The sequence below is a fragment of the Pelmatolapia mariae genome, linkage group LG10_11 (assembly GCF_036321145.2).
Source record: "Pelmatolapia mariae isolate MD_Pm_ZW linkage group LG10_11, Pm_UMD_F_2, whole genome shotgun sequence".
Classification (NCBI taxonomy): Eukaryota; Metazoa; Chordata; class Actinopteri; order Cichliformes; family Cichlidae; genus Pelmatolapia; species Pelmatolapia mariae.
Window position 1 is genome coordinate 17156891 of NC_086236.1, and position 27989 is coordinate 17184879.

At 39.9% G+C, this 27989-nt stretch overlaps 2 protein-coding genes across 3 annotated transcripts in view; one reads left to right on the forward strand and one right to left on the reverse strand.

The window, feature by feature from the left end:
• The window catches only part of LOC134637612 (replication protein A 70 kDa DNA-binding subunit-like), a 43401-nt gene extending 28946 nt beyond the window's left edge, over positions 1-14455 (reverse strand). Inside the window, exons 1-9 of the mRNA XM_063488068.1 lie at positions 14333-14455; positions 13807-13854; positions 11930-12008; positions 11654-11762; positions 11470-11561; positions 11280-11378; positions 4365-4572; positions 1201-1303; positions 1007-1075 (exon numbers count right to left, since the gene is read on the reverse strand). Coding sequence (XP_063344138.1) covers positions 1007-1075; positions 1201-1303; positions 4365-4572; positions 11280-11378; positions 11470-11561; positions 11654-11762; positions 11930-12008; positions 13807-13854; positions 14333-14365 — 840 coding nt within the window. The 5' untranslated portion in view covers positions 14366-14455. The remainder of the gene's footprint in view (positions 1-1006; positions 1076-1200; positions 1304-4364; positions 4573-11279; positions 11379-11469; positions 11562-11653; positions 11763-11929; positions 12009-13806; positions 13855-14332) is intronic.
• Positions 14456-15293: 838 nt separating this feature from the next.
• smyd4 (SET and MYND domain containing 4) lies at positions 15294-22421 on the forward strand. Of its 2 annotated transcripts, none has more exons than XM_063488305.1 (10): positions 15294-15544; positions 15756-15900; positions 16353-16442; positions 18713-19682; positions 20160-20426; positions 20529-20716; positions 21349-21496; positions 21598-21714; positions 21874-21997; positions 22256-22421. In XM_063488305.1, the coding sequence occupies exons 1-10, from the start codon at positions 15411-15413 to the stop codon at positions 22377-22379; spliced, it is 2307 nt and encodes a 768-aa protein (XP_063344375.1). In that variant the 5' UTR covers positions 15294-15410; the 3' UTR covers positions 22380-22421. The 2 variants fall into 2 exon arrangements, with proteins under 2 accessions (XP_063344375.1, XP_063344376.1); XM_063488306.1 differs by having other exon boundaries at positions 22216-22420.
• Positions 22422-27989: the final 5568 nt, after the last annotated feature.

Genomic DNA, 27989 nt, shown 5'->3' on the forward strand with positions numbered 1-27989 from the left:
ATTAAAAGATTATTCATCTGCAGGTAAATGTACACAAATATTTAGCAGCCCATAAGATTTTCTTGAAATATGTCAGCTTCATGGGTATCTTTCATATAATATAGTATTCATGGGAGACAACACTGACAATAAAGCTATATCTGATTATTAGAAAAAGAGATACAGAGATAAATTGAAGAATGCTGATCAATCATATTAGCTTTTCACCAAAATAAATCCTGTTTTACTCCCAGTATCGTACAGTCATACTCTCTTTATAAGAAGAGAAATAATGATTATGGTCACCAACAAAATTCCTGTACTAATACAGGCATTTAGGTACTGTATAAAGATGGATAAAAATTCATACCAATCCTTTAATAATTTACAAGAACACGCTTAAATCTGTAACGCCTGTATCAATTCCTTAAGCTCTGAGTGACAGACACTGATGTCAGCCCTAAGGCCTCTGGCTAAGAACATCAACAGCAAGACTAACAGTTATTTCTGACACAATAATGGTAATAAGACACCCGAACCACAGCCAAACAATAACAAAATGTCGCATTTTAAATTTTCTTACAGACATTTCCAGCCTTACATATCCACATTGCTCAATATGTCTCAAACACACAGGTATATATTTCAGCAAAAATAACTTAATGAGTCTCCCCTATAAAATCCAAAAGTCCTGCAGACATGAGAAGATTTTACAGAAGGATTTTATTAGGCAGTATTTCACCGATGTTGTTTGAGGAGCTGTGTGTGCATACAAAATGAATACCTGAGACTTAAGCCGCAAGCAGTGTGTCAATTTTTACGGCCTTTACAGATCATCTTTCTTTTGTCAAAATGAGTATTCAGTCAGATTTATTGGCTCGAATGCAAGCGCAAACCTTTCTTTCCACTCTTGAGTCATAAAACTCAGTGTAAACACATGTAAAACTTATAATTTTTGCCTGAAATTTTCAAGGAAGCACTTATCGCTTCAAGTGTGGATGGATACAGATGAGTGGGATCTGCTCACCTTGCCTTGCTCCACTAGAGAGAAAAACTTGTCCACTTCCTTGTTGAAAGCAGTGATCCTGATTTCACCCTGTTGACAAGCACGTTTCCATTTAACACCATTTCATTGCACATAGAAGGCAAAAATCAGCCATGTGTGACCATGTTAAGATGCAACAGTCAGATTTAATAAGACCTCTCTACTCCTCTACTTACACTCTCATCCACTATCTCAAAGGAGAAGAGCTTGCCCTCTCCTCTGGAGTTACTCCACGTGCGAATGTTTGACTTGTTGGTGACTCTGGCTCTGATAGTCCACCTATGGAAAAAAAAAAATTAAACTGTATTAATCAGTGACTGATAAATCACTAATCATTCAAGACCTAGAGCAATTTTGTTCTGTGACTATAAAACACAATTAACACTATTGTATATTATAAAAAGACTGATTGCTAGATAATTTTGTCTTTGGCAGTGATTGTATTAAAGCCCATTCGTCCATCCATCCAATTCAGGGTGACTGGGGGGCTGGAGCCTGTCATAGCTCACATAGTGCGAGCGGCAGGGTACACCCTGGACAGGATGCCAGTCGTATGTTACAAATATATCCTCTTAACACTTCATCAAAGTTATTTTTGATGACAAACCATAAAAAAACTGACTTGTTGAGAACTCACTGGCCTTGGCACACTAACCACTTACCAAGGTATTGTCAATTGTTTGGTCAGTATGCTCTCATCTGGCCCAATAATTGGTCACTAAATCACCGGTGCTACTTTCATGAGGCAAAAAAGCATCTATACCATTACAGAGCTGATCCATTTAAGTTAAGCTACTGTAACTAGCCTGCATTATGATGTTCCACCAACTTTAATCTTTAATGCTTTAGGCTACAGCTACAGCTTCACTGGCTCCAGTGTCTGCTGGTAGCGGTAGGTTCACCCAGCCCAAGCTCGATGTGAAACTTCCTCTTTTGTATGAATAGAAAAATTGCTCAGTCTGCTGGTATGATTTCACTTTTAAAAAAGAAGCACTCTTGTTTTAAGCACACAAACCTCCACCAAGGTAGCTCACTTTCTCGGCAGTATTTACTTTTAAGGGAAGAGTGTTGTAAGTAGCTCCTAATGCACTCATTAGACTGTGAATGTTAGATAGAAAACACTTGTATAAAAAGTGCTTGTATGAATGAATGAGACGTTATAAGTGGAGAATATTTGTCAAACAAAAATCCTTGGTTCATTAAAGCCCTGCACCTTGTAAATACACGAATCCCTTCCACCGTGTTCCATCATCAGATATTCATTATGCAAATACAAACAGGACATTTAATATAAATACTTTGTTAAAAATAACAAATTACTGCAAATAAGTTGTCTTTAACAGCACAGCTGTGTGAAACTTAACTAAAGGAATGAGTCTAAAGGTCAAACAGTAAATAATGCTGCAGACACTTTAAAAAGCCTCCTTTTTTGTTAATGAGCATTCCAGCTCAGCACACATCAGTCACCAATGTGTAACACAACTGCACAAAAAGAACAATTTCCTAGGAAATTGAATGAGTGTCTTCACAGTCTTTTTAAAGTTCAGTGAAAGGGAAAAATAAAGCATCTCACAACTTTCTTTTTAAAGAGTGAACTGGTTGTTGTACATCTGCCAAATCCTGGATGTGCTTCTTGTTCTGTTTTTAACAACAGCCAGCCGTGCTCTGCACTTTATGAAGCAGGATTCTTTTTGACTGCATTGATAATTTTGCAGTGGAGGATATTCATACTATAACTTTGCCTGCAATTAAATCCCCTATCATAAGAGCAGCTGCTGGCCTCGAGTGAACCCTATTTCCTGCTCAGTATGGATAAGACTGCTACACCAAGGTTTATGACAGTCAAAAGCCAATTATAGTCTGCTCTAGATGCTTTTACTTAACAACACCAGAATGGGATGGGGAAAGCCATGCGAACAGCCATAAAAGACCTTGCACACATAGAAAGCATCACTATATAATCCACTGCATGTAACACTGTGTCACACAACGACAACAAACCTCCACTTTTAATCTCACCCAAATGTTCATAGAAGGACTACAGCTGCTGAAGTCATCTGTTTTACTCACTGTAGGTACTCCCCAACTTCAAAGTAGGAACAGTCATCAGTTTATTACAACACCTAGAGGCACAGTTATCTTTACAGCTTGCAATTTCAAACAGTGCTACGTTATCAGTGCCCAAACACAGAGAGAGTTGACAGGGTGCCTTCACTACAATCTGGGCAACTAGAGCTTGTTATGCTGTGCTCTTGTCTTTTTGTAGCTAACTTTAAGGTCAGAGACAGAGACTTATGCCTAATGAAACGATAAGAAACATGATGGTGGTGGTGGGGGGGGGTGGGGGTGGGGGGCAGTAAAATGGAACCCTGGAGGTGAAACTGTAAGAGGGGAGGAAAATGGGAAAAACGTGGTTAGCCAAATCCCCACCAGGCCAAATAACAAAATCAAAACCTCAGCAGCAGACCATAAAGACCCAGCAGTACCTGCTGCAAAAGTGTCCGTTTCCAAGGCAAGATCGGTCATTTCATTTCATTTCCATGCAAATGGGTTGTATAACATATGCACACTCAAATTCACACAGCCACACACATTGTGAGTGAAAAAAAATGAATGCTCATACATGCATGCGTCAACTCATGCCCCAAAGTGCTACCAAGAAATGGTAGCAAGCGGGGAAGCAGAATCACAGCGTGAGAGAAAGTTGTTTAGCAGATGAGCAGAAAAGCAACAAAATCAAAGTGAAATCATAAACATATACAGCTTAAAGTTTGTTTGGATATTAGGAAGAAATATGGGCAAGTCAGATTCAACTTCACAACTTTACAATGATCTGCTACAGAACTTAACTCACACACAGTACATGTATGTGAAGGGTGTCTAATGTAAGGTACAAGTGGCCACTAAAAGGTCCAATCCTGCCCACAGCAAAATGTCCAAATTGTTCATTTTTTCTTTACCCAGATGTTTGATTTATCTGTTTTATATTCTTCTTCTTCTATCTACCGCCCGCCATAATACACCAAAGTAAGATGGTTAAGCTGCAGAGACATGTCAGCACGTCTCTTCATTCCAACAGTTCTGTTTCTTTGTAATGACACACGACTGAATGTGGAAATAAATACAAAACTGGACAGTTAAAATTGAATGTCTCACAATCTAAGGGTTCGTCTTTACACTAAAATAATTAGAAAACATTTGGTTGTCTTTATTTTTTTATAGTCACTGTCTCCTAGGTCTGACCAACTTAAAATACATTTGAGCTGCATGCTAAAATGAGTCTTAGACCCCTGATGTATATAAAAGTGAGCAAATTTAGACCAAGCTCACTTGCACTTACTTGCTTTGGTAGGGGTTGAGGCTTGCAATAGGATTCACTTTTGCTGAAGAAGCTGGAGAAGCGCTGTTGGCCTTCATGGGCGAAGCTTTCATGGGTGAAACCTTCATGGTTAAGCCCTTACTGGGCGATGCTTTTATAGTTGAGGCCTTCATGGGAGAAGCTTTCATGGGTGTTTTTCCCATAAAACTTCCTCCTCTGCCTCCGGGAGCTGAAACACAAAGAAGATACTTAAAAGAGTGTTGCACATTAACAACATGGTAATTTAATATTGCTGAAAGAGATCATCAACAATCTTGAAAATGGATTCACCACAAAAGCCATTTTCAAACTGAAATGGCAAACACTGGCTGGTTCAAACTTCTGAAATGGGAAGACTTGCTGATTTTCTCTGTGTTATTTTACTGTTGATTTATAGGTTTGAGACTTGAACTATTAACGTAGGTAGCACGATCCCACATCCGGTGAGACTACCAAACATTAGTTTCCATTCTATTTAATACCTGCATAAGTTATGTCTCTTATGTTGCAAAAGTAGCTTGTTAATAGTTTTTCATTAACTCTATCGAAGCTCCAACCACCGTGAGGTATTTATTAGCCCAACTACAGTGGTAGAGCACCTGCCAGTTTGCTATTAGTCAATACATTCTGAAACATGCTGCCAAAAATTTCAGCTGGTATTAAACATTAGTGGTAGTACTATCATGTGATCTGTGAGCAGCTGCCAAAATAATAAAACGCCTGAAAAAGTTAAATTCTCCCAACAGGGATGCATGTTCAGAGTTACTTAATTCCCTGTTAACATCGGTTTGTGCCAATTAATAAAAATGTTTTTCTTCTTCGGGTAAGGCTGCCAATCAATTATTCATTTCATAATTACTATATCTGTACGTGCCTTTCAGTCATAGGAGAAAGAATAATTAGAATTAGTTATCAGACTATTGGTCTCATGGCCAAGAAAGCAAACATACTTGCCTTAATTATGTTCATGCATCATGACTATTTTTTAACTTAGACTGGGTCAAAGACAGAGCAGTTATTCTAGATCAGTAGGAGAGAATATGGGAGGTTAATAAACAATGATTGCATATTTCTCGTCCTGTGTAATGCTCAACAGAACATAAAATTTATCTACTTCATCCACTGAATGCTAAAATTGTCAGAAAATATCAATATGAAGGCTAATGTGTAATTACTCAAGCTGAGAGTGATTCAATAGCATAATATGTAATTTATGGAATTTAATTTTGTAGTGTTGATCTTATTTCTGTCTTTGTTAGGTGCATACTCAACTCAGGACTAATTTAACTACCTCACATAGAAATAAATCAACACAACTGTATTTTTTTAAGTTACGATGAAGTTTTCTTTGTATAAAATTAAAAAAAAAACTCCTCAAGTTTTGTGTTCTTCTTTGCAAGATACAACAGTTTGGACCAGCCCACAGACTCATAAGGTGCTATCTCACCTCCCACAATGAAGTAGCATCAGCCCCATCAGTATGATTCAACCCAAACACTTATCTGCTGACACAATATTTTTTATGCAATTGCTTCTTTTGGCAGGAATAACATGCCATATTGAGCAGCAGTATTTTTTGGAAAGGAGGGTGTGCGGGGATTTTCAGGGATAAAGCGAATCAGGTCCACCGAGACCACTCCCTCTGATTTAAGCTCCGGTTGTAAAGCACAACAAATATGCACCTCGATGATACCCTCCTTTCTGTGTGTGTGTGCACCTCATGATCAAATTCCTTGGGGAAATTCACAGATTGAACAGCTATTTTCAGCCGAGGAGTAATTAACATCAATATTCATACACACGCTATCTAGATGGAGAGTTAGGAAGAGGGAACTGGTGGCGAAAGAGAAGATGAGGAGATGATAGGTGGTGGGAATCGGAAATGGACTGAAAAACAGCAAAGAGGGGGCAGAGCTTTATCAAGGATGCTCGTTTTCTGTGGCTTAGATCAATGCAGGCTTCTAATATGTATGCCAATACCATATTCGACAGTTCCTGTTGTTAAAGAGTGGACTGTGATGAGTATACACTAAGAGGGGAATATACAGTATGGATGAAAAGAAAATAAAAATAACAAAAAAAGAGAATGTGAATGAGAAAGAATGAAAACGTGTGTGTGTGTGTTCATCAGAGTGAGGGCAAAAGGGAAAGAGTTGTGTGGGGGAAAAAAGAAACCTACAGAGAATGGTTAGTGATGAATTATGGATATTATTTTAACCGCACTTTAGTGAGTGCAGATATCTTTTTGGAATTTAAATATCATCTACGAAGCAGTTTGAGAAGACTCTATTTCAAGAGATAGCTGCTGATGAATATTTAAATGGGAACACAGAACTACCTGTGACAACTGTGTCGTGGCCTCTGACTTCATACCTACTGCTGTTTTTTGGGGTTTTTTTCTGTTCTGTTCTGTTTAAGTGAGAGAGGACTGCGAACCTAAGAGGTGCTCTCAAACAACTAGACGCTCAAAACACTTAAAATAAATGCCACAAAATCTTCAACAGGAAAAGTCTTTCTAACAGCATCCTCCTACTCCCAAGGTGTCAAAGGTCAGGAGTCTCTACAGAGCACAATGCCTACAGCAGCTTTCCATTCAGCCAATTACTGTACGCTTCCTCCAGTTTCTCACTCCTCTGTCCTCTGGTCTGTGATTTTAGAACTGATCTTAGTTTTGCATCATCAAATATGTTCCAGTTCTTCAATGGATAACATGTATGTTAAGTTTTTGTATTTGGGCTCATTCAGGAGAAATGTATGTCGTATAAAGCTGCACCGTGAATTATTGTTTGGCCCAACCATTAATAAACTTCACTGCGACATCCTTTTCCATTGATTTAGTAATGGGTTTTGTTTCATTATGCGCTAATGCAGTGGTGTCAAACGTAAGGCCTGGGGGCCAGAATTGTCCCACCAAAGACTTCATTCTGGCCCACATGAAAGGTGTCCTCTATCAACTAAAGAAATTTCCTTTTTTTTTAGTGGGTCCACAGTAAAGACATTTTCTGAGAATTAAGAAAACCAGTCTAGGCATGGAGCTACTAGAACTTTTTCTGTAATTTTAACAATTTATCATGTCGTTTCACTGGTTCAGCCCACTTGTGTTCAAAGTGTAGTGTATGTGGCCCATAATGTAAAGTGAGTCTGACATCCCTGCTCTAGTGTATGAATATATCTACATATATATCTACATAAAGCACCGGAGCAGCAGTCATAGAGTTTCAGTTAATACCTCTAAAATGTTTATTTTAATATTTCTTAACCTTACGTCTACATGGGTGGTAGCTATCTCATGAAAATGGTGTAAGAGTTAAAGAGGATGTGCTGTTTGGTAAATACATATCCTACATCTTTGTGTCTCTTCCCTGCATCTTAGGCTTCTCTGCCAATAGGATCCCTGCTGCACGGAGCTACAGTAGAAGAAAGAGACATAATTGAAAGAAGTAATGAGCCAAGTTAGCCAAATGGAGGCACCCAGGGAGTCAGTATGTTGCTCAAAGACTGGGACGTCTGCACAGAGGTTTGAATCAAAACCCTCGAATACAACAACAGCCCCCTGAGTCATTACATAACCCAAAGCTCAATGGAAATGCTTGATTTGTGGCATTTAGCAGTCTTGGAAAAGCTCAAAAATGCATCGACTTAGTAAGAATGCAATTTAGAAAAATAATGGAACAATCAATCACTAAGTCGCATTCAAAAGGAGAAAAGACTTGAGACTTTATGCACAAGACCCCTTCATCAACAGAACAATTAAATAGAGGAGCAGTTTTCATCTATCAGCTTGAATCTCTGAAGCAACACAGATCAAAGGATGTAATGAGGAAAGGACTCTGATGAACTAGTTAATGCGGAGCCTCGTCTTTGCTGAGTCAAATTAGTTGACTTCTCTCTCAACCCCCCCGCGCCGATTCTCCGTGTGCATCGCTACAACAGGATTCAGTCCACAACACAATATTCATGAAGCCATGAACTGGAGGAGCCACCGGCCCACACAAGCTCCCTCAGTCACAACATGAGCACACAGACACACACCTACACATGCACAAACACGCGCAATATACTAAGCACTCATTATCCACCCACATGCCTACATTCTCCACCGAGGAGGACTATCGGGTATGTTTCTGCCACATAACAAAATCAATGTCAATGCTAAGCGTAGTTGGTGGTGGTATAAAACAACTGAGTGAAACAAAGGCTAAGCTAATAAAAGCAGATCCAATAAAACGCAGACTACTTTAGGCATGATACATGGCAACAGCTACTGTGGCAGGAAAGCGAGTATCATTTGGGGCTCCTAAAATGTTACAAAACTCTGGTTGGTGGTAAAATAGAGGAAGAAGTGAGTTATGGACTCCCCCAGTGGCCAGTGGGCAACAAGATAGTTTGCCGCTCTGATGGCTGAGCTGTAAATATGATTTAAGTACCCAACGTGTTATGAAAAAAGGTACTTAGACTAAAGCGACTTTAGTCTACCATTCATTTAGCATTTCCTGTGGCTACCACAGTGTGCCTTATGATCCTGCTTTATCTAGTTCTTAACCCACCCCCAGACTACAGCCTTTGAACACTGAACTGCTATGAATATCAAAGGGATGGACATCAGGATGTACTGTTTGGTTAGCAATGTCTTTCCAAGTCTCTGTTCTCCACCAAATTATAGCTGCAGTTTGAGGTGAAAACAGTGAGAAGACTGCAAATCAACCGTCAGCAGCATTTGCTTAAAGGGTGCTTGGCTCCCTCTGTTGGCAAGATTAGGTTTTAATAAGAAATAATATTCTAATTGTCCCTGAAATAACTGGACCAAACATCGTATGTTTAAACTAAAACAAAACCCTCCTTTGTTCCCTCTTAATATTATACACACATGATTAGGTGCTCTATACCACTACAATATATGAATTGTAGATGACAAAAATGATTTGTAGTTCATTAAAGACCTTGTGGTAAGTACGGCTAAATGAGGACTTGTTTTAAATCAGTGAGGTAATTAAATACTGTAATCTGCAAAGCAAGTAATGATATCCATAATCCAAGAGCAGGAAAACCTCAGGCCTTGGCACACTTTGACACCACCTACATATATAATGTTAGAGACCAAGCACAATCCCTCTTATGGCAGTGGCCTCCTCCAGCCAGACAATGCACCCCACTGCTTGGTACTGACACCAGCAACACTGAAAAGGGCCTAAGGCATTAACCAATCATGTTGAGCAATTGCTGGATTCACCAGAACAAGCCCAAACCACAAAGGCCCCAAACCACAACCCAGTGGTGTCCTGCCAAACACCACATGATGCCACCAGAGCTTTTTACACAGCATGACGGGATCATACACTATATATAGCAGGCAGTCTTAATGTTGCGGCTTGTTGGATCATGTTTTTGGTCTTACTATTAATAGCTTCATCCTGATCATTCTGAAATCAAAGCTTTTACTGCTGCTGTTTCCCGAATGTGTGAGCAGTACACACACACACAGCAGATCGAGTCACTTTCAGGGAAGAAATAGATAACAAATAGCAATAAAGTTAAACATGGCTGTACAGTACTGTGCAAAAGTCTTGAGTCACTCCTCATTTCTTTATATTCTGCTAGAAAAATGGGACATAGCTGCAGCAAATTATTTTGAAAGATGTGCAAACTCACTTAATTCTGTTTTTTTGAGAGTTAACAGACAGAGTTCTCACATCTTTTAAAACATGTTAAATCTTTGGCAAGTTTTCTCATAATTCCTTTAAGAAGTCTTCAGGAATAGTTCTCCAGGCTTCTTAAAGGAATATTCAAAGGACTCCTTTGGATGACAGAGCCTCCACCGTGTTTTACAGATGGCTGTAGACACTCACTGTTGTACCTTTCTTCTGACCTCTTCCATAAATATTGACGACTTAACCAAAAATGTCCAATTTGTATTCCATAAGATCTGTTGGCATATATTTTCAGTCCAGTTCTTATTTAATTTAGCACACCTCAGCCTATTCTCCCTGTTTACCTTCCTTAAGAATGGCTTCTTGACAGCCACCCTTCCACTGAGACCATTTCTGATGAGGCTTCAGTGAACAGTACATGGATCAAATGAAGGGCCAGATGCAACTTTTGGATCCTGCATCAGGTCTTTGTTGGATTTCCTTTTTCTATTTCTTCAGGACATGATTTTCAGATTCTGTTCATCTGCTGTGGATATTTTTTCAGTCTTGCTGCTTTTTCTTTTGTCCAACAAAGTTTTGTTACATTTTTTTAAGGACACCACGCTGAGATCCACGCAGCAAGTCTTTGGGAATCACCTACTGATGCAAAACTACCACTTTATGCATCTCAAACTTTGGCTTTTTTGGGGGGATTCAACTACAAATACTAATTAACATTGTTTCTTTGCTAAGTTGCCTGTCATGTGCAGACGCAAAACTGGTTCATATATTGAGCTAAGTTGCTGTTTTATGCATGAATGATCGATAGATCTGTGTAAGTGGCTCAAAAAACCCATTCCTCTGAAAATGGTCAGCTACAAGGACTGACTGAAAAATTAGTGACAATGCAGACAACACCCAAAGGAAAAAAAACACTTTAAAAACCTAAAAGAAAATCTGGCTGCTTGGAGGCAAAATATGAAGAGATGAGGGGTTCCTCAAAGCATCTGCACAGTGCTGCATATCATATAATTAATGGCACATATTGTAAATGAATAAGTACAGGCACTTTTTCTTCAGGTTCTCAAAAGCCATTGTTTTGCATTATAAGCGATTTATTCTGATACAGTGAGATATAAAGTAGTGCTGATGTCAACACAATGAAAAGGTGCTTCTGCCACACAAGTGACTAAATAACAAGCAGGAAATGGCAGCAGTATTATCTTATGATACCATGATTCATATACAAAGTGTTTGACAACAAACTCACAACTGTAGTTCCTATAGGAGGGTCCAGGCACGGCAGCAGACGGAGGGGACTCTGGAACATAGGTACTTGATGACACCTTCTGTGGAGATGAAGTCTTACCTAAAAGTGGAACAAACACCATGAGGGGCTTCCAGAGGCTGTTTATTACAGTTTCTTACCTTGATTCATGCACACTTTAAAAGTACTATACCATCTGTATTATAAGGAGTGGGATTTCCAATCTTCCCCCCAGTTTCCTCTGCTGACTTTAATATATCCATGTCCATAACAACAACCACACGCCTGGAACAAAAAAAAGAGCAAAGTGAAAATTATACCAAATGGGAAAACATCAGTAAACAAAAGAAGAAAGGAAATAAAGAGTCAACACATACCTGCCATCAGCCAAAGTGTTGTTGATGGTCTTTTTCAACAAACACACGCAGTTTGGTACCAGGAGGTTCTCTTCAGATAAATAGTTTAACTGGGTAGCAAGCAGGCAAGCTAGACACAAAAATACACAGAAACTTTCATATATAATTTCTAGAAAAAGAAATATCACAGTTTAACTGGCTATATCTCAGTATTTAAGACCTGCGCATTATCTTTGACTTTTATTTCTGGTGTCACTTCCAAATTTAAAAGTTGTTGTACTACTGGAGGACACTCACAAGTCAGAGAGTGCTGGCCATCACTCATCATAAGTCGGAACCTGGGTGGGCTTGAGGCATTACTGATCTGACGGATGTTCTGACAAACAGAGAGGGAAGGAAAGACTTCGAAATCAAAACAACAAAAGATCCCAAGATATATTAATAGAAATCATTAAACCGCTCTGTTTACACATGACAGCAAAGAAGCAATAAAATCAATTATAACAAGCAGACATTTATTTACACAGCCCTTTCCCTCGAAGATCTCCACAGAGATAGCAGATGAGTCAGGACCTAAGGGCGCCACTGCCTCATCTGTAAGCTCTGAGTGTAAAGAAGGGAAATGTTTAACTAGCTAGCCTAGCTCAGACGTTATCAAATGTTCTAATCACAAAACAGGTACAGTGGACACCTGTGTTTGATGTTTGTTTGTTTAACACACAAGTACAGGCATAACACAGACTAATGAAAAAAATGCATTTTGTCTGCATGTGCTGATTTTGCTGTTTTAGTGAGTAGGAGAGGTGAGAGGGGGAGAGAACAGGAGAGAGCAGAGGACAGATGAGATGCTAAAAGATCTGGTGTAGAGGTGATGAAGAGGAGATTATCACATGAGACAGAGTAAACACTCTTTGCCTCAGCTCAAAATGAGCCCATCATACAATGAAATCAGAAGATGAGATGCGAGCTCATTCATTTTACAAATTTAACAAAGAATTGAAAAAATACAGAGCGTAACAAAAAGAATCATCTGATTTTTAAAGGTTATCTTTAATAAAGTAATGGAAATAGAAGCTTGCAGTAAGTAAAAAAAACATGGCTGTACATAAAATTTTACATACAAAACTTTCACTGTTGACAAGTACTCAATGTGTCCCCCTCTATATGTAATATGTCCATACAACATATGCCTTGCCGAGTTAAACTTGTCTCATACTTTTGTGAGCATGTCTGTAGTCACTGCTACCTACCAGCAACCACATGAAACTCACAAATCTCCTCTTTCTAACAGTATGTGGCTGTGGAATTAAAGCACTTTGAAATCAGATGGTTCTTGTTGATACATCCCGTACAATCTCTATTATGTCTCCATCTGCAATGGCAAAGCTATTTCAAGTTCACAATGACATCACTGGATCATTTCATCTCCAAACACCGTGAGCCTTCTGCTTGACTATGTCAGATTTGCATAAAGATTTTATGATCTGACATTTGGACATTTATAATGATTAGAGAGATATTTATTTATTATTTACCTTCAAATACTTTTCAAGATAATGAAAATGGTCTGTTGACCCATTTGTAGCATGCATTTTGGCAACTGAGTAAATGTCTGAACATGAAGATCTCAACAACTATTAAAGATAAAACCACAAAATTTTCACTGGCATACTCGCCATAAAACTGGATCAGACTAATCTTGTTGTAATTTGGTGCTATATAAATTAAATGTAATTGAACTGAATAAATCATGAAATGTCCGACTATTGGCTTGTTAAAATAAAAAATAAATTTACAAAAAATCCCACACACTAACAAGAAAGGTTTGCATTGCAAAGACGACTAGTGACAATTTCTGAATGATATATAGTTGTATTTAACCATAATGCAAAATAATACGTGTAGAATACATTTTAACATGAAACTTTTAGTCACAAAATTGAAAAAAAAATGCTGTTTTTATTCTGTGCTTGTGCTTGAATGTTAAGTCAAGTTGCACTGCAAAAAGAAAAATATAAGTAGTCTAAAACTAGAACTAAATTCTTTAGTTTCCAGATGGTATTGTAATTATAACTCATATATACTCACATATACTCTGTACTTATGCTATAATAGAGCCTTCTATGCATATCATGTAATTTGAAATACAAGTGGGTTTCCACAGAGCCACTCACCAGCAGCTGCAGCACGGGCTTGTCCACATCTAAGCCTTTGCAGAGGGCCTAGACATCAATAATAACACACATGGAGTCGTTAGTTACAACTGCCTGTTTGTCCTCATTACATATTACAGTGTTGCTAAGGCAAAGTTACAGTGTAACAACCATTGGACAAACTGTCATCTATTCTGTTGCTCATCTGGATGGTGACAAACACTTTCTCTAGACGTCAAATATTATCGAAAAACTGTCGAGAGGTAAAATGTCATTATAACCCCAAAACAGATTGTTCTGTTGACCCAGCCTGATTGTTTGTGCTCTTCATCACAAATATTGCTCTTAGGGCTTTTTTAAATCAACCAGTAACAAAGTTTATTTTTTTAACTGATCTGGTAATGCTACAGCTGATGAACCATTAGGACCAAAGATAAACATTAGCGCACAGTGCTAGCAGCCTGAAGTTACACCACACCACAATCAAGCTTGAGACACGGAGTCAAAGAGAAAACAGCAGCTCAGTCAGTTTAAGGTTTATGCTTACTTCAACCGCCCCTTTTGTAAGAGGTACGTTCATGTCTCTCGTGTGAAGCTTATCTCAAAGCTTGAGGAGTTTAGCTTTTCTGGTACGTAGCTCCCCCAAAAAAAGCCATGACACTTATCGCGATAGGAGAGAGGCAAACGATACTTTGCCGAGAAGTTAAAAGACCGGAAATGTCACATTTACGCCTTCAAAATAAACGATACGTTATGCTACTGGACGACATTTACTACTTTGCCAATCTGTTGCATTAGATTAATTTGACAGTTTCAGTCTGCAGCTACTGCACTGGTTTAAAAACTAAACATGCTACATACATACTACTACATCTGCAGCATTTACCCAAATTGCATTTAGATAATATTGCATAATAACAACGCAACACCCCTTTTACTAAAAAATACTTAGATAAATAAAACTTATTATTTGTATTTATACAACAAACAGATTCAACAAAGCTGTGACCACCACTATGTGTGTATTTGTATAATAGCCAGAAATGAATAAAACAAAACTTCAAAGGCAAGGGGCAAAAAAACTGAATAACACCAAAGGTAATCCAACTTGTATGGAGTGTTGTGTTACTACTTTTAAACAGATGTTTCCAAAACTTACTTATTTAAATACAGCCCTCACACATTACTACAAATATCAAAAGCATTTGAATATTGTCTCATATGACATATCAGATCCCGGTGCAAAATGTGAAAAGCGCCTTGAAAATAGTCACGAGAAGCAATTTTATAACCTCTAAAATGAAACCTAGCTTCAGAATTATTTTTGGATACTACAGAAAAATGTTGTTTTACGACAACGTGATTAGTTTGAATTGTGTCATTAACCTAATAAGGAGAATAGTTTTCAATTTTCACATACAGGATGGTCTTTGCACAGCCACGGGTTTGCAGTTTTGATTTTATTGTGAAAGATATTGCCGGGAACTGTAGTTTGGTCCACTCTAACGTGACGGCTGTGCTGAGAGAGCTGAGAGCTGATGTGAAACTGATTCAAAACAAACCCCAACTACCCTCCGGTCCTGCGGTCCTGTCAACAAGGTGACGCGGTTCTGTTGTAATCCATAATGGATCTGCTGTGCGTTCAGTGGCAAGATCACGTGGCACAGAAGTGGCGCTCTCTCGAGCCCAAACAAAATGAACAGTTTACGTCCCTGCTGGAAATAGATGGCGTTTTCAGATGTGCTCTAAGTCTCATGAGGTAAGCACCCAGTTCAGCTGATGTAGTACCAGTGGATTTAAGACAACGAACCTGTTTTATTAACCTTACACTGACTGGTAGTTCTGGGGCAGCTGCAACAGCTTGGACCACCTGAACTGGACTTTAGTCCAGGAAAAGTTTTTGAACAATGCTCTGCTTCACCTATTTTGTGTTTCTGTGTATTATTAAAGGGTTCTTTTTGTTTTTGCAGACAAGATGATCTGGACTTCTTGCAGCAAGTATCTGCAGTATATTCAGTACAGAAGGATGCAGAGCTAGCAGCCAAATGCAGGGAGAGGGGAAACTCCAGCTTCAAGACTAAAAACTACACTGCAGCTGCTCTGCACTATTCAAAGGTAAATTTGAAACAATATTATATCTTACTCTGGGACTGTAGGCACCCTAGATACTTTAATTCAGTTAAAAAAATCCTTTCTTTTAGCAGGAAGAAACCACCGGCAGAACCAAGCTCAGTAAGAGAGTGGCTATATGCTGCAATGGGTTGGAGTGATTGGGGGGAAGACAGGACAAAAGACACACTGTGGAATAAAGCCAGAGATTAATAATAACCAATGATTAAATGCAGAGTGGTGTGTAAACACAGAGAGATTGAAAAAATGTGAAATACTAGCTCTGATGTAAGTTAAGTAAGAAATACTAAGCTGGTGACTATCGCTGTTACATCTGAGGTGTATCTGGATTTTATTTTGACTCTAAAAGTGTAAGCATGCCTTTGATATTAAGCACCTTAAACATGAAAACACTACCCACCATAAACCCCTACCTCCACTGTCTCCTGTTATTGCAGGGCATCTGTTTTGCTCCCAGTACTTCGGAGCAGCTGTCTCTGTGCTACGCCAACCGCTCTGCTGCGCTCTACCATCTGCAGCACTACCGGGTGAGTCTGTGCCACCTTCACCATTAAAACCAGCTGTGCTCAGTGGTTGGCTAGTGTTGTCATGGTGTGATCTACAATTGCCTGTAGGAAGCTTGCAGAGAAAAACGTGCTGGTTCAAATCCTCATGCAAATGGTTGATGAGCTGCACACAAGACTGCATAAGTGTTCTTTTTTTAACAATGTTGAAGACTTTCTTGCTGTGGCCAACAGGAAGGATACCCATGTTCCTCACAACACACCTGTTTCCATCACAGAAGCTTTTCCTGGAACCATTTATAAGTCACTGTACCTCTGCGGGTGCTTTGCAACCAGGAGCTCATCTTCTATAATGATTTTTTTATGATTCATTAAATAAAAAAATATTGGCCATTATAATATTTTTTAATATCCTATTTCTCAAACTTGTGCCAGGCACTAGGATTAAATCAAAACTGTACAGGGCATTCATTTATCCTACTTACTTTTGAAGCTGTTATAAAACACCTTTGACTGCTAATTCCACACTGTTCTCCCCTCACAAGTCAGGTAAGAGTTTTGAAGCACCAGCTGAGTCCACAGTAACAACCCTGCTCTCCATTACTCGATGTATAATAAGCCTGTATGGTTAGGAAGTGTCTGTGGGAGGACATTAATCTGCCAAAAAACGGGAATAAAAAGATTAAAAAAGTTAAAAGTTAAGATGAGCGAAGTTAAAAAACAGTAATTCCTGCAGTTTCTCATGTTTAAGCCTAACATGTCAAATAAGTTATTATCAGTTTATTAAATTTTTAACACCTTCAAATGGGAAGTGTGAATTAGATATTCTAGTTTATGAAATTGTGCATGTTTAGCAAAATCTTGATAACTGTCTAAACCTAACCCCGTCTGGTTGGGCTTTAACTCTTTTCTCTAATAAAGATGACATTTAACAACCTCCCCTGTACCCTTAATGAGGAGTTTTGACACCTCTGTATATGTCAATAAAGACGTGGTTTGGTGACTATTAGAATAGTTTTCGGGTTTTTCCAAGGGTAGCTCTATAAGCAGAGACCACTCTCACTAATATCTGATGCAGACATAGTCATTTTGTTCTATAAGCAGACCTGACATATGAGAGGAACCACTCAGTTCAGAAAGGGTCCTCCTAATGGATTAGTAAAGAGTTAAAATAAAACTAGTTAATTATCCTAACCACAATCACTGGGATTATAGGTCTAAACCCGCCGTGGTTTTCAACGTTTGTGCCATGAGCCAACAGTAAACCTATCCAACAAGGAAAGAATGCACTACTGCATATTTCATTCATCCAAGGTTCAGATCGCAGAACAAAATGAATTCTTTTGTTTTTTTTCTTCGACTTCTCTTCTTGGAATCATAGCAGATTCTTTTTCTTCTCCTTCCTCTGCTTCTACTCCTCCTTCCTTTAGGGGTTGCCGCAGCAGATCATCTGTCTCCATATCAGCCTTTCCCTGACATCCTTTTTCTATCACACCAACCCTCTAAACATCCTTCTTCAGTGCAGCCATGAATCTTCTCTGTGGCCTTCCACCTTTTCCTTCTGCGTGCACCATCTTAAACATCCTTATTCCAATATATGTACACTATCTCTCCAATATATACTCGGTCTCTTGACTAAACAAACTATTTTTGAATCACATTGACTGTCAATCTCGGGTTTAAGTGTGTGGTACAAACTCTCAACATCAGACTTAAAGCAAATCCTAATCACAACCACCACACCAACTCAAATGCTGTCCTCACACTAAAATTCTCTCAAATTCATGTTGGCCTAAATCTAAACTGCTCTTTTCTGAGTCCTCTACATAGACAACAGCAGGTATGATGAGAATAGAGAGCTGTGAATGATGTGTGAGTCAGTGCATTGACTAGACCTTCTTTGACCCCCCTAATTCAGCTGCCTGTTTGACACACAGTGTACAGACCATCATTATGATAGCTAGGCTACCTAACCATAGCCAGAGCTGTAACTGGCAGAATCATACTTCATATGTAAAACCTTGCAACAGCTTAGCAGGCGTGTGAAATGGGTCAGAATGATAAAAGTGCTTATTTGTGTACAATCTGTATGTAGCATTCACAGCACTGCTTATTGTCCTTAAAAAATGCCTCCAGTATTCCTTTTCTCAGTCTTCTTATGACAGGTTTCTAAGCCTTACCCCTCCGGTTCAGTGCAGAATTCATGAGTTAGTAAAACGTCTGTCATCTCTATGTTTTGCTCACAGTCTTTGATTTTGTGATTGTTCACGCTCCAGCTTTTCTGTTTTCCTCAGGAATGCCTTGATGACATTGACAGAGCCGTGAAGAATGGCTATCCCTCTCATCTTTTACACAAACTGGAGGACCGCTGCACTCTGTGCTTTAAACATCTCTCTGTACATGAAAAGGGAAGGGAGAATGATCAAAAACCTGCCTCAAACGATTGTAAAGGTTCAGACACAGCAAATTCACCATCTGTTGGGCCTCTCACAGTTGGGATTTGTCCTCAAGTTGTTGTTGACTCCACTGTGGAGAAAGGTCGACACCTGGTGGCTGTAAATAGAATAGCAGCTGGGGAGGTGATTCTCACTGACAGGCCGTACAGCTGTGTCCTCCTACCAGGAATGGAGGAGGTGAAAGGGAAGGTGGGACGGTACGGCAGAGAGAGAGAAGTGTTGTTTGGAATAGAGGACAGGCGTTGCCATAGGTGTTTGACTGAAACGCTGAGTCTTGTGCCATGTGACGGGTGTAGCTACAGCCGATACTGTTCAACTGGCTGTCAGCAGGAAGCCTGGGAAGAACATCATCGCTGGGAGTGTGCGCTGGGAGCAGATCTGATGGCGATGGGCGTTATGTCACAGCTCGCCCTGAGGGTAGCTCTCAAGGCAGGGTTAAAAAACTTCCTACTAGCAAGGGAGCCAATCAGAGACGAGCACAAGGAGTGTTTTAATAATCATTCGAGTGATCCTTCTACATCATCCTATGGGGGCTCTTACCTGAATATGTATAACTTGCTGCACCACCTGAATCACCACAGCCCTGCTCTGCGTTTCATGTGTGCGGTCACCGCGGCAACACTCTACCTGAAGCTCAGCAAGGCAGGACCACCACCTGTATCATGGAGCCATACCCCACAGGGACCAAACAAGGAGGGAGAAGACACTGATTGGAATGCAGAGCTATGGATGCTGGGAAGTGCAGTTCTACAGCACATCCTACAGCTGAGGTGTAACGCCCAGGCAATAGTCGTGCTGCAAGACACAGGTGACTGCAGGTGCAAAATGTGTTGTTAAGTTGGCTCAGATTGAGTTTAGTTAGAATAAACAGCTGCAGCTGCATGTCAGAGGCAGAAAAATGAGAAAGAAAATCGTGTTCCCTCTTTGATGAAATTGATGGATGGCACAACTAAAAACGATTCCACTGGCATAAAAGTCGTTTTTTAGCTGCTTCAGGTGTGACGGCACAGCAGAAGTTTTCAGAGGAAGATTTACAGTGCGCTCACTTTGCTTTTTTTTTTCTAACTCAGTGGAACGAAAACAGTAATAAAAAATGTGAGTGAGAATGAAGTTAAAAGAGGAACTGATTGTAAATATGCTTGGATGATGGGACATGTTTACACTGCTTGTTGGGTCAAAAATTCAGTTTCAGGTTTTTTTGCAACTGTGAATACTCTGTAGTGTAGACTATGCACGAGGTCCCTTTTTATAATTGCGTTTTGTTTCGGCTTTTTGCATCTCACAGGAGCAACAAACTCACCGGTGCAGTCCAACAGGGAAATTCGCATTGCTACTGCAGTATTCCCGACTCTTAGTCTTCTCAATCACTCTTGCTGCCCCAATACCAGCCTTGTGTTCAGCACTGGAGGCATTATTGAGCCTTCTGGTTCAGCTCTGTCTGCAGACTTCAGTGGGGGTGAAGCTGAATGGAGGCACAACGCGCAGGGAGTCACTGTAACAGTCAGAGCAGCCAGACTCATCACTCCTGGACAAGAGATCCTGCACTGCTATGGTATGATGTACGATGGAACATTTAGATGGATTAGAATCAATATGGTATCATAACCTTGTGTATAAAAGCAATTTTTCACCATTCATTTTATTTTCCCTTCAGGTCCTCATAGCAGCAGAATGGTGACCCAGGAACGCCGTCGTCTTCTGCAAGAGCAGTACTACTTCTTGTGTCAGTGTGAGGCCTGTAGCCAACAGCAGCAGGACGTGGAGGAGCCCAGACAGCAGCAGCCAGGCGCTGAGGGCAGAGATCTTGGACTCCTGTGCATCAAGTGCAAAGGATCTCTCAAAGTATGAGATCATTATTGATTTTTTTCAGGATTAATTCTGGGGGGCACAGTGTTGCAATTGAAAACATGCTGGTTAGTTAATTCTAATTCTCCACGTACATTTAAATATCAGAGTGTGGTTGTGTGTCTCTCTGTGTTAGCCCTGTGATGGACTGGCAACCTGTCTAGGTGCACCCCTTCTTTCATCCTATGAAAGCTTGAATAGACTCCAGCCCCCTCTGTGACCCTAAATTCAATAAGTGCAGTGGTTTGCCTCACAGCTCACAGGCGTTTGAATCCACTTGCCGACTGGAGGCTTTTTGTGTAGCGTGTCCTTGTGGGTCTTCTCTGGGCATTCTGAATTGCTCCCACAGTCCAAAAACATGTACGGGGTTATTTTGATTTGTGATGTTAAATTGACCATAGGTGTGAATGTGAGTGTGAATCGTTGTCTATTTCTCCCCTGTGACCAAATGACGACTTGTCCAGCGTATGCCAAGCCTCTTGCCCTAGGACTGCTGAGATCCAGCCCTCCATGAGCCTGAATTAGATACGGGGGGGGGGGGGGGGGGGACATTTCCATGTCAACAGACATGGAAATGTCAACAGACATTTCCATGTTAATCATTTAAAAATACTGTAAATACTTTTCAGAAAAGGAGTGAGGACAGAGAAGCCGGATTTGTATGTTCACGCTCATCCTGCAGTCATTGTATGTCCTTATCTGACGTGAACAACAGGCTGCAGGAGATCAGGGTTAACCTGGAGAAGGCTGTGGAACTCATGGAGACAGACAGGCCAGGTGCTTGTAAAAAAAATAAAATAAAAAAATAAACATCCAAATCTAGTCAAATATAGAAATACATCACTGTCATGTTATTCTTCTCTTCTACCCTCCCCCAGGTGAGGCCCTAAGACTGCTAAAAAAGACTCTGTGTCAGTCTGGTCTCATCCTTGCAGAGACACACCCGCTACAGGGGGAGCTAGCTGATGCCACAGCCAGAGCTTATGCTTCTATGGGTACGCATAATAATGATGTGGAGTATTTGCATATGAGCTATGTGGTTAATGGTGTTTGTGTTTTTAACACCCTGAGGAGTAAGAAAAACTCCAAAAAGCATCTGTGCATATTCTTTGCAGTCTTCTTACTGCTTTGTTTGTGTTCTGCTTTTTCTGTAGGTGACTGGAATAATGCAGCATCCCATCTGGAGCGAAGCGCTGTAGCCATTGCCTCCCAGTTTGGAAAAGAAAGCGTTGAACTGGGTCGACAACTCTTCAAATTAGCACAGCTACACTTCAACGGGTGAGAAAAGTTATGCAGAGAGTGGGCAGAAAAAAATTTCAGGTTGCTTTCCTTCTTTTTTAGTGTCTAGTGCTAAATGTGCAGTCACACTGCAGCTGTCAGAGTAATTGCCTAAACTTGGTTTAATAAGATGACAAACCGTACCTGAGCCAGGTGCCTAAAGCTTCACAGTCTCATAACTTCTACGACGTTCTGTTTTTGACTGTCTTTATTTGCAGAAATAACAACCTTTGCGTCATTTTCCTCTCCTTCTCCCAGTGGTTCCCGAGGGACGGCTCTCTCCGTCATCCCCAAGGTCAGGCGACTTCTCTGCCTTCACTGCGGTCCACACTGCCATGAATTACAGGAGCTGAAGGCCATGGAGGACTGCTTACAAGGGTAGTTTTCAAAAAAAGCAAACTAAAATTAGTTTTGTACTTTGTGAAGCTCATTAAAATATGAGAAATTTCATGATTGTAGGCCTTGTTTGTTTTGTGTCTTTAAAAAGCTGTTACATTACAGGTAACATATAGTCTTTTTTTTAAGTTCTTGTTTTTACAAGAAGAAATTATATTATAGCACTGTAGTGCTGTACATACCCTCAGCTATGCTACAAATATAGGTAACCGTCTGACCTTTAGATGGCAGCAATTGTCCAGTGACTAATTCAATTTCATGCTTGAATGACTGGAAAGTAAGATGTAGCTTCTACTCCTGAACCTACAGTACATGGCCGATGTCCTCCAAGACCTTCAGCTTAAAAGTCTTTATAGGACCATTAAGGCGTGATGTTCAGGTGTTGGAGCGTTTTTCCTCTTTCAGTCAATAATCAATTAAAAGCCTTGCATGTAAGTGATGAAGTACAAAGACTAGTGTACCACAGCAGTGAAGAAATAAGGGTTCAGGTCACAGTAAGCTCTGATGTAAAGGTTCATTAGCTTTTAGAAAGGAGCGGAAGCTCATGTTGGGCAAAGACAATAAAATCATGATCACAGCTGGAAGTCCCGAGGCATGTGCCAGTTAAAACCTCACAAGTGTCTGGAGGGCAGCCAATCTGACAGATGTGGAGATGTGGGTACAAGTCAAGGTCAAGACAAAACTCTGGTGAGGCAGCTGGTGAAAGAAGCTGAGGAACAGTGAACTCCTCAGTGAACTCAGAATGGTCCATGGGGCAGATTCCTGCTGATGATTGTGGGAAGAAGGTTGAACAAGGGGCAAATAAAGTTAAGTCTGAATAACGTCTTCACTCAGGTCAACTTTTAAGTCTCTCTAAAAACTCAGTAGAAAACTGAGACTGTAGATGAAATTCTTTTCAACATCTATTAATGTGTTGATTTAAAAAAAAATCAGATCTGTATTCTATAACACATTAGAAAGTGGTTAGAAATTTCTTATCACAATATTCCAGAATGAAAAATGTCCATCAGGATATCACAGAGCACAAAGTAACATTAATAATATCGAGCTGTCCAAATCCACTAGATGTTTAATTTACTGGAAAGTAAACCAAAAAGTCTGACGACCATCAGAAACGTTGTCTGTTGTCATACAACAGAAGTCTAGACTGCCTGGCCTTAATGAGTGAATGAAATATTAAACCACATCTATACAGTGCCCTTATGTGAACAAAAAAACAAAACAAAACACACACTAAGGTTATGGTCAATGATTCAAAACACACTTGCCAGTCCATCTCTGAATGGCTCAAAAAAACTAATTGAAGATAAAGTATTGGAATTTCAGGAGCGGGACCACGCCTCCAAACATGCTCCTTCCGGTTCTTATCTATATATGTTCCCCCAGTTCTACAAGCTGTTCATTCTGGTTTACGTGCCCCACCGATATTCCCCTTTCCAATTCTTTAACTTCTTCAATTCAATTTAGTACATGGGGATCTGCTAGGCCTGGGAGCTGCTGCCAGTCCCTTTCGAGGCCTTCCCCAAACCGCAGCTTAATTCATGTCATTCATTATCTACTAAAATGCTGTCAAACCTAAAATGAGGACGTGGGCCCAGCTAGTGAAATGAAGGTTTTTGACTGGCCTAGTTAAAGCATGAACTAAAATCTAATTGAGATGCTTTGGCATGACCTTAAATCTGCAAAAGAATACTTTTGACATTACTGTGTGGGTGTTATGCCAGTCACATCTATACATCTATCCACATCTATACTAAACAGTCAAAAACATTTGGTGATGTATGTTCTATAACAAGAAACCTTTTGACAAAATAATCATGAGAGTTTTCAGATCTTTAGTCATGCTAAATTTCAGTGTTTAGCCAATCAAGCGGCAATTATTTTAATCGCTTGTTTTTAATTGAAATTAATTTAGTATTCTCACTCTCTGGTCAAATGTCTCAAAAAACATGTCTCTTTGTATGTTTTGTCCTCTTATAAGCTAATGTAAACTGAGATATTGTTAAAAGGCAAATATTGTCAGTGATTGTAGCTTTAACACAGCTTATAGGCTTGAGAAAAGAAGCTGATGGAGTGCATAATAGGAGATTTACACTAATGCAGCTTGAAATCCCCTACATCAGAGATAACAGAGTTTTCATAATAATCCTACATATAATTCAACTATGCATCTTGAATAGTAAAATCTAGAGATAGTCTTCTTTGTTACCCAAAGAAAGACGTATCAAAAGAGCCAAATTTGTCTTATTTGTAACTGCAGACATATCATCAAATACCTCAGGTCCCCATTGTTGCATCTGTTTACATTTCCAAATGGGAAATTCTTCGAATTTGTTTGCTTCTTCTTCTGCATTTGTAAGATAAGCTGTGTGTACATCACTATCAATAGGAGCTGAGAGAGACATGCAAGCCCATGTCCAAAACGAATCACATGAGCTAGGTAAATATTTTTGAGCTAGGGGGTGAAAAGGAGCACAAGAAAGACAAACACAATCAGCATGAAAAGGTCTGCAGATGTCTGCCGGCTGTTGCAGTATCAGATAGTGGATTTGTTATTTTCACTGTGCAGTGCCATTTGAGCCCATTTCCACAGGCTGCGATCTTATCAGATGTTTTCCTACATAATGCAATCAAAAATGGACAGACCACAGACAAAAAGCTGTGGCGTGCATATTCGGTGATATCTCTAACAGCCTGACAGAGCCACTACCAGCTGAGACGCCTGACTCATCTCTCCAAATTACAACCATGCAGCTTTACAGTTGTAGGCAGAAGTTTACATACATTCATATGTAGATCAACCACTCTTCTTGGAAGAATTAAGTTAATTTAAAGTGGTTGGTTTCCTGGCATGGACCTGGCTATTAAGCATAATCCACAAATTTTCAATACAGTTGATGTCAGGGCTTTGGGAAAACCATTCCATAAGTTTAATGCTAGACTGATTTATTCATTCCAAAACCAGTTTTGATTAACATGTTTGTGATCATTTCCTGTTTGAACACTCAACTCTGTACCTGTTTTAACTGTCTAGGTGTTCATTTGAGATTAATTTGAAGAGATTGTAATCCTCCTCCTTCATTGCTGAGCAATGTAGTAGTACCACTGGCAGCAAAACAGATCCAGAACATGATGCTACCACCACCACCGTGCTTGACAGCTGGTACCGTGTTTTTAGGTTTGAAAGCGTCACCTTTACGCTTCTGAACATACATCTTGGCATTAGGGCCAGATAGCTTAATCTTTGTCCTGCTGGACCATAAAACTTGTCTCCAGAAGGAATTGGCTTTTCCACATTCACCGCTGCAAATGTCTGTGAGCTTGAAGGTGTTGATTTTGGAGCAAAAGCTATTTTTTTCATCTGTACCCTCTCAGTCCATGGCGATGTAAAACTCTCTTCACTGTGGCCAGTGACGCTGGTGTTCCAGCAGTTTCCAGTTTATGACAGACTTGAACCCTGGTAGTTCCTGGGTTGTTTTTTAACATCCGTATAAATTTCCTCTTATCTGAGGGTTGCTGTTTGATCTAATGATCTTGGAATCTGCAGTTGTTAAGAAATGCCTCTAAGATACTTTTTAAGAGATCTGTCTCTTTCTCCTGTCAGGTTTACTGTTTTCCCCCTCATAAAATCCAGGAATTGGTATGATCACAAGCCAGACAGCAAGCTAATGCAACTGCCCAAGCATACAAAGAGCACAATAGACTGCGTCAATGCTCAAAATCATAGGAGCAGGAGTATTTCAGCAGTTTTATATATTCCATAAATTATCATAAAAAGAGTATGTAATAGTCCAAAACCATTGGAGCACTGTGGTGATTTGAATTACAGTGTGGGAAAGCAGAAGCACCAAAAACAAAAATCACATGTAGGCCCACAAGTGAACTTGACGCTTCATTCTCAGCTTCAGTCTCTGGGGTTATTTTTTCAGACATTACGTAGCCTCCCCTGAACCGTAGCAAATGCTCTAATTTGAGTTTGCAGTGTTTACCCTTCCAAAAGCAGGGCTGATGCCCAATAAAATCCCATTAATCCAGCCAATGTCAGCCTATCCCAACAGACACTTGGATGAGAGGTGGTGCACTTTCTGCACAGATAGGCATTCCATTACAAAGCCAGTACTTAAATATTTTTAAGTTGGTTTGAAGTTTGTGATCATTATGGATGTGAATAATCCAATCAACCCCCCTTCCCTCTTATTCATCAGCCTTCAGTTTTAACCTGCTGATGCTGGCCCCTTTGGAGAGCCTGATGTTCAAACTGTCACATCCTGACACGAGCCCCTCACTCCTCACTCTGAAACTCCGAACCTCTCCAGTGTCTCTGTCTGCCTTTAAGCGGGTTTGTTCCTTCAGTCTTCAATGCTCCATCTATCATCCTCTCTCTACAGCAGAGGAAATTTGATACATGATGCAGATGATGGTAATTTGGCTGGGCTCATGTAAAAATAAAATTTCCATCACTCTCTCAAGGTTATTATCAACTAATATGAAAATCGCTGACAGTAAATCATAGTCTCGATCAAGACTGAATGTTAAGTACAATGATGATGCATTGGAACCAGTTCTGTTGGGCCAAAAATAGAAACATTCATTAGTTATTGCTTGTTTTGCAGGCTACCATCTCAGCATCCAAATCATTGTTAGATGTAGAGAGAGAGCGAGAGAGAGCGCTTGTGGGCTGAATAAAAATCACGAGCTGTGGATAGAGGAGAGGCTAAATTTAGCACATGTGCATTAGAGGTGTTCACACTACAGGACAAGGTGAGGGTGAGCTTAGCCAGCAGACCCACCGGCAATCGCTCTCCCAAACAGCCTGTTCACCTTGCCGGAACTCAGTCACACACTTATGAGTAAGCAGCTCGACACATACAAGGTTAGGCTTTGATTGACACTTCAATCTGCAGGCTGTATGACTCTGGGGATGTCAGTGTTGGTCTGTAAATGAACTGCTTTGGTCCTGCTTAGGATCACCATTATTAAACTGTTATCATAATATCATTGCTCCAAGCACAGCCTCACAGAGCTGCACACATGGATGAAGACTCTTGCCACTGCTTCTTTATTTTCGACATTTCTGGAAGTAAAATGTACCTTCTGGCTGCTTCTGAGTTCCTAAACAGGTGATAATCTAATATTTACACCTGTAAAGTATTATTTAGTACAATTTGGGTTTCACTGCCATCACATTATCCTAATAAGAGGAGCTGCTGTTGACGAACTTCATGATTGAAGGCTTTTTTCCCCGTCCCCCAACTGCTGTCTGCTCTCTTGTTATGATGTTCCCAGATATGAAAGCTGAATATTGCTGACATTATTCATCCACCTCCAGGGAACAATAAGGCGTGTGACATACTTCGAACCTCAAAAAGCAAATAAAAAATATTGAGGAGAAAGTCGCCCTTGGGGAAATTTATTTATTTACTTAGTTTATATTCTGTGGTGTCAGCATACTCCTCTGCCACCTGGGGCTCTAAATATGTTAAGTGAAAAATATAGGGCCATCAACTCTTTTTTTCTCCCCCCGATTTTTTTTATAACTGCCATAAAAGTATATTCATCTGACAAGCCAAGAAGGTTTATTTCTCTTTTGCGTGTG